This window comes from Cataglyphis hispanica, chromosome 11 (genome assembly GCF_021464435.1).
Source record: "Cataglyphis hispanica isolate Lineage 1 chromosome 11, ULB_Chis1_1.0, whole genome shotgun sequence".
NCBI classification, from domain to species: Eukaryota; Metazoa; Arthropoda; class Insecta; order Hymenoptera; family Formicidae; genus Cataglyphis; species Cataglyphis hispanica.
In genome coordinates this window covers 5,599,280-5,619,130 of record NC_065964.1, presented here as the reverse complement: position 1 = coordinate 5,619,130, position 19,851 = coordinate 5,599,280, and the positions used below count along the sequence as shown (strand labels likewise).

The 19,851-nt window shown below is 38.1% G+C and overlaps 2 protein-coding genes across 10 annotated transcripts; one reads left to right on the top strand and one right to left on the bottom strand.

The window, feature by feature from the left end:
- The first annotated feature begins 143 nt into the window (after positions 1 to 143).
- Positions 144 to 16,441, top strand: LOC126852846 (galactosylgalactosylxylosylprotein 3-beta-glucuronosyltransferase P). 8 transcript variants are annotated; one of them, XM_050598077.1, is made up of 6 exons: positions 144 to 269; positions 10,414 to 10,483; positions 11,200 to 11,411; positions 11,636 to 12,035; positions 12,159 to 12,316; positions 12,460 to 16,441. In XM_050598077.1, exons 3-6 carry the CDS (start codon positions 11,211 to 11,213, stop codon positions 12,856 to 12,858), a joined length of 1,158 nt encoding a protein of 385 aa, XP_050454034.1. In that variant the 5' UTR covers positions 144 to 269; positions 10,414 to 10,483; positions 11,200 to 11,210; the 3' UTR covers positions 12,859 to 16,441. The 8 variants fall into 8 exon arrangements, with proteins under 8 accessions (XP_050454034.1, XP_050454041.1, XP_050454042.1 ...); XM_050598084.1 differs by having other exon boundaries at positions 171 to 269; positions 10,353 to 10,483; XM_050598085.1 differs by lacking the exon at positions 144 to 269 and adding an exon at positions 5,747 to 6,132.
- Positions 14,586 to 19,409, bottom strand: LOC126852843 (putative Dol-P-Glc:Glc(2)Man(9)GlcNAc(2)-PP-Dol alpha-1,2-glucosyltransferase). Of its 2 annotated transcripts, none has more exons than XM_050598067.1 (5): positions 18,835 to 19,409; positions 18,039 to 18,287; positions 17,616 to 17,958; positions 17,386 to 17,525; positions 14,586 to 17,298 (listed from the first exon to the last, which is right to left on the bottom strand). In XM_050598067.1, the coding sequence occupies exons 2-5, from the start codon at positions 18,228 to 18,230 to the stop codon at positions 16,561 to 16,563; spliced, it is 1,413 nt and encodes a 470-aa protein (XP_050454024.1). In that variant the 5' UTR covers positions 18,231 to 18,287; positions 18,835 to 19,409; the 3' UTR covers positions 14,586 to 16,560. The 2 variants fall into 2 exon arrangements, with proteins under 2 accessions (XP_050454024.1, XP_050454023.1); XM_050598066.1 differs by lacking the exon at positions 18,835 to 19,409 and adding an exon at positions 18,369 to 18,563.
- Between the last annotated feature and the right edge of the window lie 442 nt (positions 19,410 to 19,851).

Sequence of the window (19,851 nt, the reverse complement as noted above, 5' to 3'; positions counted from 1 at the left end):
TACATGCGCGAATTTCGCGTGCCGCAGCATGGCAAAGTCGGCGGCGACGACGACGGACGACGACGGATCTGACCCCCTCTTCTCCTCCACTTTTCCTTCCCCTCCCCTCCCCGGCTTACTCTGGAGAGCGGAGCAGCAGCGGTGTAGCAATCCCGTGACGCTTTCCTTCGCAGTGTGGTGGCTGCCGCGATTGCCGATCGTTCGGCCGGACTGGCTGAAATTGACTCGACGCGTATAAAGGCGGACGACGGGACACCCTCTTTATTATGGTGAGTACCGCAACGGACGTTGCCGTTGTCGTCATCGAAAGGGATGATTTTTTTTTTAGACGAAGCGATGAATTTGCGCGCGCGATTTCTTCGACGAAAAAAAATTCCGATTGCATACACGAATGTCAGACATCCCTCTATACGCGTATACGTTTAATGGCAAAGTATTTCTATTTTTCTTCCCCTTGTCGAAATGTATCCGCGATTTAAATGCGAATGTGATGTTAAATATTGAAAATTTTTTACGGATTTTTCACCCGCGTCTATAGCAATGATAATGATGGGGTGCACCATTTGACAGATTGAAACATCTGTTCGGGATTTTAATGACGTGACGCATATTATTATTGTCGGAGCGTTTTGCAGAGACAAAGCATGGCATTCACAAGATGTTTCTCGTGTATAGCGTTAAACGTAGACATGTGCATATCGCGTTCGGTGTTATTTTACGAACCGTGGATCATATGATCACGTTTAGTGAGTATAATCGCGATTTTAATTTAAATCCCAGTTATTTAATATATATATATATATATATATATATATATATATATATATAATGTAAATTATATTTAACATTAAAGTGGGAGTTTTTCCGATATGGATGGAAATTTATATTTTCCCGAAATATCGAAAATAGTCCCATGATTTTCGCGTAAAAGCAAATGTCATTTTAAAGGAAAAGATACAGGGCGAGAGATTGTGAGGAGAGTCACGCCGACTTGTGCCTCTCAGCGGTTGATTATTCTGACAGACTACCGGGATTAATCCGGGATTAATGATCCGATGGCTTAACCTCAACTACGGTTCCTTGAAGCGAAAGCCTGTTTTCAGTTTAAATATTTGCATCGCACAAACGTGAGGGCGTGAGGGGGCTGTCGGGGGCGATAACCCAGTGTGTTTGGTGACCGCGTTCGGGACACCGCGTTTCGTGGGATACCTTTAATATTTATCTAAATCCATATACACATACATACACACTCACACCTCGTTTACGTCGTGCTACAACTTCGACCGCTACCGTGGCGCTACCTTTACGGCGTGCCGATTACCGAGACTTAGGGGGTTGGGGGTGGTTGATACCGGAAGGTCAATAAGGGAAGTGGAAATGTATTTAGCCGGCTTAAGCTATCGGAAAGTTGTCCTGGAGAGTGCACCGGTAAGGACATTGTCGCCTGACCTAAGGATCGACGGACAAATCGCGATTTATTTCACGCCAATTAGAGATTCACAGTAGAAAATATTTACAGCGCAGATAGTAGAAGAGTTACGCGATTCTCTCTCGAGAATAATTCTCTCGCTATAATCGCAATTAGCGAAATTAACAATTAGTAGAGATGAGCATTTTTTGATTCTCCCAATGGCAATTTTTTAACCCTTAAATAGGATCCCCCGGGGAAATGACAAGCGTTACAAGAAACGTGTTCTTGGTCTGGCATTTCGAAAAAGATATCAAAAGTAATTGAATTGGATTAAGTGAATTTAAAAAAATATGATGCATTACATAATATGTAATGGAGATAAAATGACACGACTATCTTATTGTTATCGATCCACAAAAACTTCAATTAAAAACAAATAAATAAATTCTAAATGAAATACGCGTGTATGTTTGCTGAACATATGTTTGTTCGAAAAGATTCTTTTCGTAGAAGAGTTAACAAGATAAAGGATAACATAAAGTATGTTGACTTTCGATCGAATTATCTGATAGAACGACATAATCGACCGCGACCTTGATCGATCGTGAACTGGCTTATCTGAGTCGGGCAGCACGCCAACTATTTTCCTTATTGATAATCCTGTGTAATCTCCATATCTACTATCTATCCGTGAAATCGGTCACAAAAGGGTCTCTGTCGGAAGATGGCAGGCGAGATTTCCCCCTTTCGATTTACAACATTATACATCATACGTATTATAAGTCACGATCAATATGACGGTGAAAAGGGAAGACGGAAATGGATAGAAAACGGGAGAGAAGGAGAGGGAGACAGAGAGAGAGAGAGACGAGTGAGGGGGAACCAACGAGATGCATCTGCACTTCTCTGACTTTTCGCGCGAGAGGGGTGGAAAAAAGTTTCATTACAATATTCTTGGATGCTGTTTCGTTAAATAGACTCCACGAATGCTACGAATCGATATTTCATATGTAAACGAAGTTTCGCTTATTTTTTAACACTTTTCTTCCTTTTCTCTCCTTTTCTTTTAAAATTTTCGTAGCAACGTACTTTGTATGTTTTATTTTATTTAATTTTTACTTTTATTATTTTTAAAAATTATAAATATGTACAAATATATATGATTTAAGGGGGCAACCAACAATTGCAAATTCATATGGCAAAATTTTTATTTATTTTTTTTATTTACTATTTATTTTTATGTTCATTTTTTTCCAATACTGAGTCAATGATACTTGAATATTTTTTTCATATATTTGACTTCGATTTTAATCGGTGCTTTTTGCTGCGTAAATCTTCTCTGAATTTTAATTATAGTGAATATAAATAAAGTCGATTTTATTGACTGTACGTAATTTTTGAAACTACAATTTTTTTTAACCGAACGATCTAATCGTAATTTATTTATTCCTAAACAAATTAAAAAAATAACAATAATTTCCAAGAAAAAGATACATAAGACTGCAAATCATAATTTTATTTTACAAGATAGCGTTTCAAAGATTTTGACGCTATTCTTATGCATTCAACATCTTTTTTTAAGGACCTAAATATATTTTATGAAGCTCAATGTGTTAAAAAAATTCCACTGGTTTAAAAAAAAAAAATAAAATAAATTTTGATATTTTAGTAATTTTCAAGTGCATTTACTCCCTCAACAATATGTTTATACAATCCTATATATAACGCTTCATTTTATTCTTTATTTTTTAGACAACACAAGCATTAATTTCTTTGTTAGTCTTCTTATTCGTTGTATTTAAAAGTTACCATTATTATCAGCTCGCGGCTGATAGGGTGATTAGGGCGACTATAAGTGAAGGATCTCGAGGGACGGTAAAAGGGGTATCGGAAACGCAAGAGGGGAATAGAGAGAATCACATGGTGTCTGCCGAGCGTTGGTTATCGACCAGCGGCGCGGTCGCCATGTGCCCTCCGAAACCAAAAGGCCGCCATAGGGTGCAACAGCGGCCGCGGCAGGTCGGCCGGGAAACGAACTTCTTATTAGTTGTGTGCGCGGGGATAGGGTAGGGTGGAGCCCTCGATAGCAAAAGTTACGTTACAAATTACGCGACCTCGCGAAATTGCGCCTCCGAGAATCCCGTCTGGATGGGCAACGTGCTCGGAAAGTAAACGCGGAGGGGGAGCTTACGATATCCGCCGTCCGTCTGGAGATTTCCCAGCCACCCCACCCCCCCCGGCTTGAATACGAATCGATCAAACTTCCGCGTTACATCCTTCCTCGCACGGTCCTCGTTATCCTGCGGCGCGACCGTTGTTTACATAGTAGGAAATTATTGGAAGAACGGTAAATATATGCCTCGAACGTTTCTAGGGTGATATTATATTTCTACGATTTTTACTATGATCTTTTAAAATGAAAAAAATGATGATACTTTTTCACGCGCAATTAATGAATGAATGCCAAAGATATCTGATATCAGAAATTTATTTTGTATGGTGATGAAACAACGACGAATGCTTACATCTTTATTTATCGATCGTTGCGTAATAAAACTATACTGCAAACGATAACACTTCAGCGCGAACGATTGTTGCGATATTATGAAATTGCGATATATGAAATTAAACCGTCTCCGTTATACAAGTTTCGCGGTACCAGATGGTGCCAATATTTAATCAATCGATCGCGATCAATCAGCGAGACGTTGTCGTGAAATTGATTCCACGTCGGGCTAATTACTTACATACGGCTCACATCTCGGGTCCACGACTGTCTGATAAACAACAATCGATGTTTCAACTATTTGGGGCCGCTTCTCTTTGTCGTCTACCGACTATTCTCTGTGCCTCATTTCGCTTCGTGTTATTGATCATTATACAGCCCTATGCCGTGTGCCTCTTTCTCTCTCTTTCTCTCGTGTGTCGGCAATCTTGAGCACGTGCTGCCGTGCACGACATATCGTACGCTATCATTTTCGCCGCTAGCGCAAGCTTTCGGGACACGATGAATGCAAGTTATAATGTTATCTGATAACGGCGCACACGAACCGGATAGAAGTTATAGAGCTAATTGGAAAATTAATAATTCAAGAAATTGATAAATTTTCCTCCCCGTATGACTTATATAATTCTTGACCAACCGTCAGTTTTTCCGCTTCTTTTTTCAATTTTTTTTTTTTTTTTAATTGGAACAAAAATTGCTTTCGGCGGATAGTCGCTCGTATGTTGCGATGTATTTACTCGCATTCCTCTCGAGATCGCTGACAGCGGATTTTTACACGTCACCATGTAAAAAATGCGGCACGCATGATTTCGCCATATTGAGAATTTACAGCGTTGCAACATTTTTCGTTCGCGATATTTCTTTCGTGTAAAGGAAAAGTTGTGCCGAGCTATACGTATATTAGGGTAGTAAAGCTTACTTTATAAAATGAAGACACAGGAGCATTCCTTATTTGCTTTATTTGCCGGCGACATGTACGCGGAGCGTAAGCGATATATGTATACATTTGACAGAGCTTCCAGATAAAAAGAGCTCGACAATAGTCTGAGATATTTTTAAACTTTATTTTTGCTCATGTATGCAAGAAGGAAATTAATATTAGAATAGCCTCATTTTCAATCCAGTTCTTTATTACAGAAAAATGCGAATAAAAATAATCCTCAGAATAAATAATTCATCCGCTGCCATTATGTATGACATACTTTCGCGCCGTGCATGTAGGCGGCTATATTTTTGAGAGGCTAATCATACACATAGGAAAGATCGGAAATATTGATACGCGAGCGGATCGCATGAATTATTCGTCTTTTCCAAAGTTGTTCGATCTTATCGGATTCTATTGTGATAAGCTACGCTCAGAAATATCCTGTCGGCTTTCGCGTGAATGAAATAGACAAGAAATAGAACGTAATGTCTTAATATTTTTACGAAGCTCCTCATGGCATGTGAATATAAGTATTGCACATGTTTCGCTGCAAAGCGGAAATCGTGCGTGTCGTGCGCAATGTACGTTCCCTTTCTTTCTTTTTCTCTCTCATTCCGCCAAGATATATATTATTTATCGCTTCTAATTATCTCGCGCGTATCTTTTAAACAAACATTGCACGATTCTTTTCTTCGAAAGAAACCCTGATCGATGGATTAAACGTTCGCCGACCTGAAAACTGCACCTCTCAAGTACCGAATTACCGCAATCTGCTAATAGATTCTGCCACGTGATCCGTGGACCGTGCGCAGCACGCACACGTGGGACACTGTCTGTCTCTCTCTTTCTCTATCGTGCTCACTCCTCCGGTAGTGGGGCATATTACGAACGACGTTACAGAAGTGGCCACGCGAGTAGGAGGAAACCGGAGGAAACGATTCAGTGTCGAGCTAGCCGCGATTGCGTTTTGTTTCGTCAGCCGTCATCGTCGTCGTCGTAGTAGTCGTCCTCAACATCGTTGTCGTGATTCCGATGGAATGACATGAGCAGGACGTTTCGATCCGTCCCGATCGTATCGTCCGATTACGCGAGATCTCCCATAGGACGTGTATTAACGGAACGGAGTGACCTGATTAATGGTCCGAAGAGGACGACCTCGAAAACGTTCCGCTTAGAACCGCTTAGGACCTATTTGAAGGCGACGGTGAAAAATTGATTCGCGACTTTCAACAACGAACGCGTTAATTTATCCGATTCTACGCGGAAGTTTACGGGCGATAAATGTTTCTGGTAAAGGAAGCTGCGATTAACCGACGCGTTTATCGTCCTCGGTTTCCGCCGAGTCGGTTGGTACAAGCGATTGAATAAATAATGACTAACATGATTTATATTTATACGCGAGCGAAACGTGGGAGGATCTGTGTTCTATTATTAATTTCTTTGACAAAATTATAAAGTGTAAGATGTCTCTTTTCGTGCTACGTTTCTACGTACAACGGTGGATTCAACGTCTTAGAGATATATTTTAAGTAACCGATGAACATCCATGTTAGTATCTCTAAGGTCACACGCATATAACACGCGGCGCATTTGTTGCTCGTGGGAAGCCGATTCTCAGATTCACATGTGCACAAAACATATTTTCGTTCGCAAGAGAATATGTGACATGTGAATACCACGTTGAACAGTCCATTCTCCTTAACTCGAGAAGATTTGCGTCGCGAAACATAATAAAAGTGCTGATTTAAAACGTGCATTTACGCACGTAGACTTGAAAATAGAGGCAGATAAAATCGTTTTAATGGAGGAAAGTTACTGCGAAAAGCACTATCCGCGAAAAAGATTTTCAACTCGATAAGGAGTGTGGTGTTTTCGTTCTCTTAAATTCGGCGAAATTTCGACAGCGAGTTCGGCTTTCGATTCAGGTAAGGAGAGAAAATTTAATTAATCGGAGTTGTGTGGAACGACCGTTGGCACGAACCGGTAAAAGGGAGCGCGCGGTATAAAAAAAAGTTCTTGACGATAGAGTCTGGCGATATCGCGGAGTTTCTACTGCTATACGCGAACAATCACGCCGCATCATGCGGTTTGTATCGGCCGCATGCACTTTGAAAGGCTAATGATCGCGTGGCGCCCATGACTCGAATTTAAACGTAGGATTTTGCCGATTATTCACAGTCATATATTAATAACTCGCGATATTAATAACGAAACAGCTTCTTGCGTGGGCGATATTTAACGCACGACTTCACGAAACTCTCTTTTACTAATTTAAAAAACAATCCTTGCTCTTTATACGTAATATGTGTCACGACTCTCCTTAATATCCCGACTTTCAAAATTATGATAAATTTCGTTGTTAGATATGGATCTAATAATAAACATGCTAAATCGGACGATAAATTGCCTCGGTAGTCGATGTCCCGATTTGTAAACTGATTTGGATTAGAGACCGACGCGATCCTACCTAGATTATCTGGCGGCATGTTTAATTAATGCGATAGTTGATCAGCCACGAAATTCTCATGCAAGCGTAACACGAAAGCGGCAAGAAAAATCATCGACCGAGTTACTCATTTCACCGCATTCTAATTAGTAATTTATGCAATTTCTCCTCCATTCCCTCTCGTCCCACCGCCGCTATATGACAATCGTTCGTGATTACGAAAGCTCGCAAAATTGCTATCAGGCACACAAGACAGCTATTGCAATTATTAACCGGCGAGGCCACCGATGAGCAATCGACAACAATCTCGGTCGAGACGGATCGATCACGTAATTTCCGTATCATGATTCTCTATCTATTGCTTGGAAACAGATCGTTAAAATTGAATAAATTATATTGTTTGTTTTATTCTGGATTACTCGAATATACATTTAATTAATTTTTCGGTGGACGTTTGTATGATTGCAAAAGATTCTTTCTTTCACAGACGGGAAAATTAAAAACAATAATTTTTTTTTTTAATCCACGATTTTTTTTAAATTGTGCATATTCTTCGCTGGGAGAGAATATCATGTGGATTTACTGTAATGTAGATTTTATTCTGAAAATGAACAGATAAGATAGTGATGACAGTACATCTTTTGCAACTACGTGGGTAGCGCAATCGACAGATCTTACCTTTGTGTTTGTCACTTTAAGAACTTGGTCCGTGCATACAATGGAAAATCTTTCGAAACATCCAACGAATGTTCGAGCGAATCGCGAGAAACAATCTCAGACAACTGTCATCTCAAATGATTCATATAGTTCTAAAATATTACATTTGTAAATGATAATTTTAATACGATATATTGCTATTTTGCGAGATCGCCTATTCGAAGTTTCATCGCATCGATCGATCGCTGTCTTTAAGAAATGTGCTTCCAAAAGAAACCGTATTAGCGTGATTTATCAAGGAAGCCGCGTAGCACTGAATTAAGCGCATTTGCGTCGTAGCGCTTAATTACAAAGATCGATCGAGAGCAAATCACTGCCTTCTCCGCTCTTTTAGTAAAACCGAAATTCATCGAAACGTTCGATTTATTTTGCTCTTTCCATCTGATCGCGCAGATGGAATATTACCAACGCTAACGATTCGAATCTCGCTGATTGCAATTATTTTCTCGCGTAACCTGCGTTTTCTTTCGGCGAAAAAATGATTATAGCGATAATGAAAGAGCGTTAGGCGTTAATTAATTTCCAGACAACAACAAAAAATCAAAAATCTGATATCCTAAAATCGATGTATAAGTTTAAAGATGCTACATTAAAACGTCAAATCCGACGAATTTTTAAAAATTTTCAATGTTATTAGTTTAGTAATTTAATAAAAGTAAGAAAGGGCAAGATACGAAAGATTATATATTATTTTTATATTCTCATCATCTCGCTATTTACGATGCACTTACCTCGGTGCATTTCTCATGAAGACCTTTATTCGTTAATTCCTTTTGCGCTTTGACAAACTCTGACATTTCTAGGATGGACTAGATTGAACGGAATTGATCGCGCGGAGGGCCGTGACGTGACGTGAATGCGACCTTTAATCGGCATGAACGTATTTTCCGCGACTTTTTTTTTTCATTGTAAAATAAATCTTTATTTATAGCGCCAGGAATACCAGACGGGAAGCAAGGATAAGACATGTAGATCTTATCGCCACCGGCTTTTTTATTTTTTCCGCTGCTGACGTTGCGCGAGGCGTAAAACAGTGCGATCGTGGTGTGTGACGTAGACGTAGAGACGGCATTAAATTCTCGGCGTCGTGTAATTTAGAGCGGTCGTTCTGCATATGACGCGGCTTATGTAAGATCGTTATAGCGCGGACACGTTGAAAGTAAATTAAAAGAGAACGTTCTCTCTCGGGTCGCGCGAGATGCGAGGCGTTTAAAAGTCTCATTGTAGACGAACAATTTCGAAAAGTATACTTGCGCGCTCACATCCTTCGCTTAACAGAGTGATTAATATGGAAAATAGACAGAGAGACGATAAAGAAACAAAGAGAGAGAGAGAGAGAGAGCGAGCGAGCGAGAGAGAGAGAGAGAGAGAGAGAGAGAGAGAGAGAGAGAGAGAGAGAGTAAGGGGAGATAAGATTATTTGACACTGCAACGCGTGGATAACGAAAAGGATATTGCAAAAAGTAGTAGATTAAACGACGTGGCATTACTCTTTAGTAAAACGACATATTAACATATACACTTTGCAAACATCGTAAATATCGTTGAAGACCCATTGTTCGTTCAAGTGAGAGACAATAAAGTTGCGCGAGATCGATTGAAAAACAAGGATGATTAATGCTAGACGAACAACATGTGGATCTACTGATATCGAGGAGAAGAAAGAATCGCGATAGAGGAAGTCAATCTTGAGAGTATGGAATTACATAACGGGAAAAAGCGGGAGTTAAACGGCGTTGCTCGTGAATCGTTCAGCGGGTGAAGAGGGGACGCGAGAGGCGGGGTGAGTTCACGCATCCCGTGGGAGTCGTGAACTCCCGGGCATCGTCGTATCGTTTGTTAGATAAATCCCGAGCGTTATCACGCTCGTTAGCGACGACGACGGGATCTCGCATTAAACGTCACTCGTTTTATCGCCCGCGAGTCCGCGATCCTGACGGATGTTCTTCCGGTGCGCGCTATCGGGCCGACACGCTATGCGCCCGCCGAACGAACCCGGGCCTCTGGAGAGAAATGCCGAGACCAGCAAAAATAATTAGACTCGAGAGGACTGTCCTCCTACGAGACGGACCGCGTTGCGCATATTGCGATGGTCGCGATAAAGAATTATTTTAAGAATTAATTAAAGGATTAATAAAATTTGTATAAATGCATCTCGCACGAATCTCGAATACGTTATCTCCAGAGAATATCATAATGCGTAGATAATATTTAAACTTCGTCGCGCACGAGAAAATTTCCATTTTCCGAGAATTCGCGAAGAAGTCTAATAAATTATCGTTGTATATTATGTTTCTATTATTCTTCTCTCTCTCTCTCTCTTTCTCTCTCTCTCTCTCTCTCTCTAGAAATGTAAATCTTGCGGTGAGATATTATGAGCATTAGGACAGCTAATTACTTTGATGACAGAGCAAGAAGCAGCTCGCGATTCAGGAGAGGCAGAGGAAACGACGAAACAGCCGACACATGTAGCATTCGGGTAAGTAAATGTCTTTGTTTAATCTTCTCGGCAAGCTGTTATAGCAGCTCGAGGTTTTTCCTCTGGGATCACATACGGAAACTGGATATAATCTACGCTAATTAAATTATAATACATAGAACATAGAACATAAGAGAAATACGCGTTTTAACGCAACGTCGAGTTTTAATTTGTAGATCTCCCCCTCGTTAATCTTTGTACTTTCATTCGTTATTAAATTTACATTTTATAATTTGCACGAGATATATTCTATAAAATTTGTAAATAAGGTGCTTTTCCCTTCCCCCTTTCGGAATGGGCTTGAAATGTGAATAAGATTAAATTTAAATTAGATTATATTATATTAAAGTTGGAATCGCATGCTCCAGAAAAGATACAGGAACAGAAAATAGTAGCCAAAGTATCTGCTTCCTGCCAAGTAGAGAAAAGTTAGTAAAGTAAGTTGAAGCAGTAAATTCTTAAATTCTAAAGTCCGATCCATCTTCCAGTCCCATTCTTCATTATTAAACCATTATACTATTAAAAGTGTAAGAAAAACATGAAACATAACTTGCTTGATACACGTTAACAAATTTAAATACGGCATCCATTCCTGCATCGCGTCGCTGCATTAAAATTTCGTCCTTCTTTTATTAAAGTTTTTGTAATATATATTATATATCAAATTCTTGCTATTTATCACACGTATTTTCCGACATTTAATTTTTTACGTTCAGGCATCGGTATAATGAAGCCGTCCATGAAGATGGGAGTGATCGCTTTGATAGGGATCTGCGTAGTTTTTTATCAGTATCACCTGTCCACTGGTGTTACTTTCGATCAAGTAACGGCCTTCAATGCGGACACTTCCGCAGAAGACGCCGGGGATTTGCCGATCGGTGAAGAAAGCGATAACTATAGCAAAACCCCGAGGATTTCCGAGGACATGGTAAGGAAAAAAATTTCACGATATTACCGCGTAATTATCGCGCAATCATCAGAGATTAATTGTTCATCAATTTCCGTAAACGCATTTTTCATTAGAGCTATTCCTAGGGCTAGTTTCCTTCTGAAAGTAGTCTGGTCGAAAAGTTTAGGCTCACCCTGTATATCAATCAATAATTAATTATATTATTATAATATTTACATTTATCATTTTTTTTTTTTTTGCAGATTCGGTATGCAGTGTACCGGGTACAAATTACAAACGGCCTGAGTCCGGAAATCAGCTCGATGCTCGTGCAAGAGCTTATCAGTCAGTTAAGTAAAAATCTCTCGGCGGCCTCCAGAAATAATTCCAAGCTTTCGCCTTTGCAATCGCAACCGCCCGCAATGACAATGACACATAAGACGGTACCGCCGAATCCTCTCGAAAAATCCCCCGAGGAAACCCTCTATATTATCACGCCGACATATCGAAGACCCGAACAAATTCCCGAACTCACGAGGATGGCGCACACCTTGATGTTAGTAAAAAATGTGCACTGGCTCGTTATCGAGGATGCTACCGTCGCTACTAAGCAAGTTACCAAATTATTGGAACGAACGGGCTTAAAGTTCGATCATTTAATCGGTAATATAATAGTTTATACAATATAAATATATATATATATATATATATATATATATATATATAAATCTCTGTCGCAAGAGAGCAGTATCTGTAGTGGCGATAAATGATTTTATGTTATCTCAGCTCCGATGCCGGAGAAATATAAACTCAAGAAAGGTGCAAAGCCGCGTGGAGTGTCCAACAGAAATCGCGGTTTGCAGTGGATCAGAGCGAACGCCACGAGAGGCGTGTTCTACTTCGCCGACGACGACAATACTTATGATATTGAGCTTTTCGACGAGGTAAGCTAAGATCACACAGAAAGTATATTTTCACTTTACGCTACGAGGAAGATTCGATGTTTCTTTCCGAAAGAGACAGAAATATCTCTCTTAAGGATATTTCAGAAATTCGTTCTATATTTATAACGCGTGCATTTATTTAGATCCGTAAGACGAAGACGGTGTCGATGTTTCCGGTGGGATTATGCACCAAGTTTGGACTGAGCTCACCCATCCTGAAAAACGGCAAGTTTGCCGGATTCTACGACGGCTGGGTGGCCGGACGGAAGTTTCCGGTGGACATGGCCGGGTTCGCCGTGAACGTTAAGTTCCTACATCAGCGGCCCAACGCCAGTATGCCGTTTCGCGCGGGTTACGAGGAGGACGGCTTCCTGAAGAGCCTGGCGCCGTTCGAGCCGCGGGACGCCCAGCTTCTGGCGGACAATTGCACCAAGGTGCTCGCTTGGCATACGCAGACTAAAAAGAACGAGCCGAGCGCGGCACTGGACATGAAGCTGTACGGCGCGACGAATCTGGTTAAGCTCAAGCAGCAGATAGTATGATGCCGGTCGGCGCGATGACGAAAAACGCGAGGACTCGTATCTGAATCTTGTGTGATCCCGCCGCCCCTCCTTCGCACTAGTTCATCGGATATCACACTCCAAGGGAATTCCTAGGTGCGGAAAACTGTGCGATTCAGTGCCTAAAGTATCTGCCCTCTCTCTCTGTCGGTGAGAGCGGGACTGTTATTATTACCTTTAAGCGTAGTCAGTAAAAACGATCGTTTTTTTATCAGCTTTTACACATCCGCAACTAGTTTATCCCGAAGATGGTTCGTCCTTACAATTAGTTTGAGAAAGGAAACTGCGGGGGGGAATAATAGGATCCCGAGTAAGGCTTTAGCCGTAATGATAGAAATTTACGCTTATGTTAAAAAGTTCAAAATCGTTTCCCTTTTTTATTTTCTAATATTTTAGTTTGGTAAAATATTAACGCGAAAAGAGAGCCGAATTTTTTCGTTGGAATGAATAATCAACGAAAATACAAGATAGATTATTGATCGAAGGTTGTGCGGTTTCGAATCATTTCTAACGCGTATAAATATGAGAAGTCGCACATTCTGTAGATGAACGACCAAAGAAAGCAAACGGGTCACTCGTAATGCTAAGCTCTTATTATTTTTATTCTACCTGAGGGATTCATCCCGCGAAGATTCTATAAATATAGATTGTCTGTTCTATTCCATTATATTCCATTAGCGATGTTCCATTCCCAAACTTGCTCTTGTACGAGACGTGAGATCAAAGATGATTTGACCAAAAAGAGTGAAAATATCTAAATCGATCGCGTGATTCTACTTTCGAGTAATTTTATGCTCCTCAGATTCACGGTTGATCGATCTCTCAGCTCGTGAACCGTTTAATGTAGTTACCACGATGTTTAACAATCGTTAGATTGTCATCTAATCCTGCCCCGTCTCTTTACGCGATTAGCAAGTATAGATGATTACGAGGTAGTTAGAGCAAGTCCCTTAATAAGAATTCTTCGTATCTTCAAAATATTACAGAAGAATAAATTCAAAGCGTGAAAATGTACACAAATGAAAATTGAAATTTAATGCTTTAAAGTTTGTCGAAAATGATTAGGATTACCACTTACGAGGACTTCTGATCAAGGAAGTCTCTTTGATAGATATTTCCGATTGGAAAATATGAAGTTTGGAATGCATGAGATATACATATTTCATTAAATATTTTTTATTACTTGTATAACTTTCTTTAGGTACATTTTCTTATATTTTTTAGGAACCGCGCGGTTACAATACGAATCTAAATAAAAAAAAAAAGATAGCAGAACGCAACTGCATATCGTTATTATCCGAATAAAATCAGAAGAATCTGAAAAGTTAATTTATATGTCTGAACATACGTCAACAAGAATGTTTATGTACGCGACAAATGTTATTTGCTACAAGTATTCTCGCTTGTATTTGACTGAAGAGGAATATTTTCAATTATCGAAACATGCTCTTTCATTTCCATTATCGATTATAATGTTTATTTTATTATAACAAATATATTTGTTTGTTTATTATATTGTGAGATTATAAGCAAAATAACGGATTATAATCAAACAGCGTTGCGTTATCAACATATGTGCGTGTGTGTCCGTAGGAAATATGTACTTCCTAGAAAAACATAATATTGAAAAAGCTACATTTGACTTCTTGCACAATATAGTTCGCGTGAATCGCGCTTTTAAAGACCCGATCTCTTTTAGAATTAAAAAAAAAAAAAAATAAATAAAAAATAAAAAAAACTAGGAAATAAGAAAGCTATATACCGAGCAGAATCCAAAGAATCTCATACTAATCGTCTGAATGGCGATCGTGAAAAAGGATCGAAGTATCGAATCATGAAAAGAGATAAATCTCTTTTTTTGTGAATATATACTTCTGTTACTATAACATATCGCTATAAAAAAATTCGACCAATACTGGATCAGATATATAATTTCCTATAACTTTTTTCTCGTATATATATTACATTACGAAAATTTATTTAAAAATAGAATGACATAGTTATTTTAAACGAGACAACTCTCGTGTTTTATAATTTAGTTTTATAAAGTCATTGGTTAGAATATTAATCATCGATCGGCTTAATTAATTAATTCTTGGATATTAGGAGTGTTCTGCTGTACAAATGTGTTAAAAAGCTATGATAAGATATAAAAAGAGATTCATTTGTTGTTACATTTCATATCCTCTCTTATAATGTTATTTAGTATTTATCTAGTAATATTCTCGATCGAAGGTCTTTAAAGCGACATTGAAAAATTTCATGTTATTTAGTTAAATCAGAGTGTTGATGATAGATTTAATCTAATCAATCACATCTCTTTTGAGAGAAGCATAATTTTTTTCATGACGCTTTGATTTTCCGGCGCAATCTACTTCATCTACTCTAATGTGTGATGCTTTATAGCGATAGACTCCAGCGCGTGAATGATAATTTATCGCTAGAGCGTGAACTATATCGTGTCATTATGACACCAAAACTCGAGAAACTATATACATATATCTACGCGTTAAAATTATACTATCTTGAAATCGATTAAATGTCGAATGCGGAATGCGGTAAGATTACTCCCACATCACATATCCTGCTGGAATGTGCGGAGGTTTGTGTACAGAAGATATTTACGTTCCAGATTAATTTACATATGGATAGAGTTCGCGCAATAAACTCAACAAGCAATATGTGCGATTTTCGCGCGATTAGATTGTAGAAAGAGAGAGTGAGAGAGATGAAGAGAGAGATGAATGATTATCTTTGTTTTATTAGAAGGCTGGAAATATGTAGGAAGTAAAATGTCTTAGTTTTAATTTCAAGAAACCTTAGAGAGTACTTAACGCGTTGATTCGAAACTGTTTGTGATATACGATTGTATCGTTTCAAAACATTGGTTAAAATGACAAAGGCAAGCCGCCGAGGATGTCTCGTCGCAAATAATGCTCAAAGTTCCGGCAATTCAGACGCCGCATAGTTACAATGTATATGCGTCAGAAAAAAATGTACATACAACTTTTTATTTCTAAAAAAAAAAAAATTAAGTTATATATACCCGTATTCCATGTAGATTCGCAAGAATTGGCGGCCACCTTAACGAAAAACAAAATCTATTATATTCAAATTATCTTTTTTTTCTCAATTTAATATATGTATACAAATTCTCAGAGAATATAATGGTTCAAAATCGTTTTGCTAATATTCGTCCTTTATTTTTAAGGATATTTCACCTGGTATCACCTGGTTTTTGTTTTGTTTTAAGAGCATACATAATCCTTTATTGTGAATAAAAAAAATATTTCCTATAAAATGAAAATATGCGGTATCTTTTATACCGTCGCACATAACATTTATATTCGCTGAGAAAACGATATTATGATAAAAATAGTGATTTACGAAGGAGCATAATAAAAATAAGGAATACAAAAAATTTTTAGTCATCAGGAATACGTTTAATATATTATATATTGATGATACGTGTCGCAAATCTGGTGACAAATTGTTACTGTACAAAAACATTTAGCAGTATTGCCATAAGTTTCATCTATGAACAATAAATTATTGTTCGTCGAAATTGTCGATCAATCATGAATAATTTAATGCCCTCCATTAAATTAAGTATACAGAAAAAATAGATAAAATAATTAACATTGAAATAATTTTTTTAACACCCATCTGTTTTCATGTTAAATATCACCATGAAATTCGTTGACCATAAGGCTGATCCTTCCAATAGAACACTTTACTGGAGAAAATAAAAAATTGCAAACAATTTATTGTAAAAATCGTAAGCGATTCTAAATAAATCTGCCATTTTTCCGGCCTTTTCATACTTAAGCGATAAAAGATGTAAGGAAGAATGAAGTAACGCGGTTCTACCAGTAACTGAGGTATCAGAATCATGCCTACACAAATAATATAATTGATCTGTGTAAGAAATCTCAAGTGACTCATATTTCGCGACATGGCAAATAGGCTCGCGCAGTAAATCGGTATCAACAAGTACTTGAATAACGTGTATCGGCCCATGAATCGATTCCACACGTAGAAAAAGTAGTGCCGATTATCTGCCAAAATGTACGAGTGAACGAGCGTGTTGAAACGAATTACCGCGGCCATTAACACAACGACGCAGCTGGTAAAAATCCAATATCGACGAAGAAAACGCGAACACGTTCGCCAATGAGGCATCACGTATGGCCACGAGAATAGAGAGACGAAGGTCGAAAAATAAAATATCTGACAAATGTGAATTGTTGCGACGTGAGCGGTACGGTCGCCAATGACTATGCCTTTGTTCCACACGACGAAGGCAACAAACATCAAGCATACCATTATATAAAAAAATAGACTATTGCATATTTGTGTAATAAATTTGATAAATGATAACGGGCCTTTGCGTAACTCGTACATTATCTGCTTCCATATTAACTAAAAGTGATTTAGAAAGAAATTTGCAAGATTAATTCTCCTATAATGTTTTTGATATGTACATTAAAACTTTCCAATATTACTTACACGAAAGTGCAATGGAGTATTGAGCATTCGTGGTGAGATTGGTTTTTCCATCCTATTATCAAATATATCTAATGCATGTTCTATAGTAAAAAAGCCAAGCCAAATGATGTTTGTTTGACGAACAAGTACAGCTATTAAACCTGTATAATATCATTTTAATTCGCTTAATTATTTCAATTTTAATTTTATATTTTCTTTCTTATGATATTCTTTATATACAATATAATTACCTGCAAATGCTGTCATTTTTGTGTGCTTACGTTGGTGCAAAAATAACATTGCAAGTACTATATTTACAGACACAACATCTGTGTAATAAAAGAAGCACCAAAAATACAATGGTGGAAAAAGCGTAATATTGTAGGCCAATGTAAGTATCAACCAATTATTCCACTGCTCTGTTTCATTAGCTTTGCAATTCTCTTTTATAATGTTATAAATAAGATAAAGATTTAGGCATGTTCCAAGTAAATTTATACATCTTATATATGTAATATTGCACATATTAAAAGGTGATAATATCGCAGTAGTAATAAGATACAATCCTGGCAATGTAGTGATTTTAGGATCCCACTGAAAATTATTTATATTGATTTATTTTTGAGAATTATGTGTGATACTTAAAAGCAAATTATTTTTATGCCATATATTACCTGCGTAAAATTCCATGCGCAATATCGTAATGTCTGAGGTATATGAAAAGCCTCATCGATGAAATAATGTGGTTGAATATGATTGAGATACAGAAAAAGTAATATAGTACTTGTAATGAATAACATTAATGTGGAATACATAAATATCTTGTAGTTTAGTTTCATGTTATCGAAATAACATATTAGACTCATGATTGTTTTAAAAAAACGTTTTCATATATGTTCAAACGTCATTAAACTTCACTTATGCTGTACGTGCGTAAAATTAATAATATTACGTTAAATGCATTATCACAGCAGCGTGTTTTGATTAATTTAATCTAACCTGACCAATTATACTATGTTCGTTCCTTATTGAAATGCATAAAAATGTAACACTATTACATCGTACATTTAATACGATTAATATATTGCATAATAAAACATATATTACACTAATAATTAAATATTATTTTCAAAAGCCGGTAAAATCCACCCAGCATACGCTTGTGTTTACAATCATTCTAAAAACACATCGTGAATAGAGGTTAGGTCGAAAAATTGTCGTTTGACAGTTGGCATCCCTGCAAAGTAGGATGCGTGGAGGCGCAAGAACCGCGCGCGTATACAAGATAAACTTCAAATCGCTTCTATCCTAACCACTTCTATCTTCACGCGACCGATTTTACTTGAATGTGTCGTAGTATCCGAGCGTGACGCGGCGCCGATTTGTCCAAACATAAATCGGAACGTCGCGGTATCGCAGATTCAATAAGAGCGGGCTGTCACGCAAATATGATGAATCAATTTCACTCACCGTTCGTCGTTCGCTGGCCGCTTCACAGGCTGCGATCTCGGGATTCCATTCTCTCGCTCTCTTAACGCACACAAATTCACGCGATATCACCAACGAGAACGCGCGACATTTTATTCGGAACTCCCGACATTCACTCGCGCCCGATAATCGTTATCAATAACGCGACGCGACGCTTCGTTTCATCTCAATGATAGCAGCCGACTGAATATTGCGAGAAAAGCTGTCGCGATCGCGCGCTTCGATTATACGTATTGCGATACTCGCGCGATCCTCGGACACTTTCGATACTTTCGTACTTTTCAATATGGCGCCCGTACTGGCGTTTCTGCGCATGGCGACTGCGCATAGCGACTGCGCGACGTTCACGCGACGTTGACCGATTTCACATTTCACTGAATATTTTATCTTCACGACCTTCATTGAGAGAGCGTAATAACAATAGATATATAAGGATAAAATCAGTATTAGCCATATATGTAGATTTGTCCGAAGAAAGGGAAAAAAAATTGCGATTTTTCAGTCCTTTTCCTTTACATTAGAAAAAGATGGGAATATCTTTTTGCAGTCTTGCCTCTCTTTCTTTCTTTCGCACGATCTCAACTCGATACGCAGCGTAGAAAATTCATAGTATATTTAAGTTTATCTTTATATATCTACGGTTATACATTCACGCGATCGTTCTTTGGGATTTATAATACACGTATATACTACATCTTGTTCTTGATATTCACTTTTTATCGATAAAAGACGCGAATAAAGGGGAGCGACTATCAGTCCGCCCGACTGCGTGAAAACGATGCGCAACTAATGTGATTATAACGTATTGGCGCGCTTTTCATTTTGATAAATCTAACCATCTCAAATGTAAATCGATGAGAAATAATCGATTTTAGTATCCTCGACAAATATTGTCGTTTGTTGTCGTAAGTTTGCGTGATCGTTTACTCAACATTGTCGATGCTCATTTAAATGCGATATTAATTATTGACGATAAAAAAAGAAAATAACGCAAGGCGA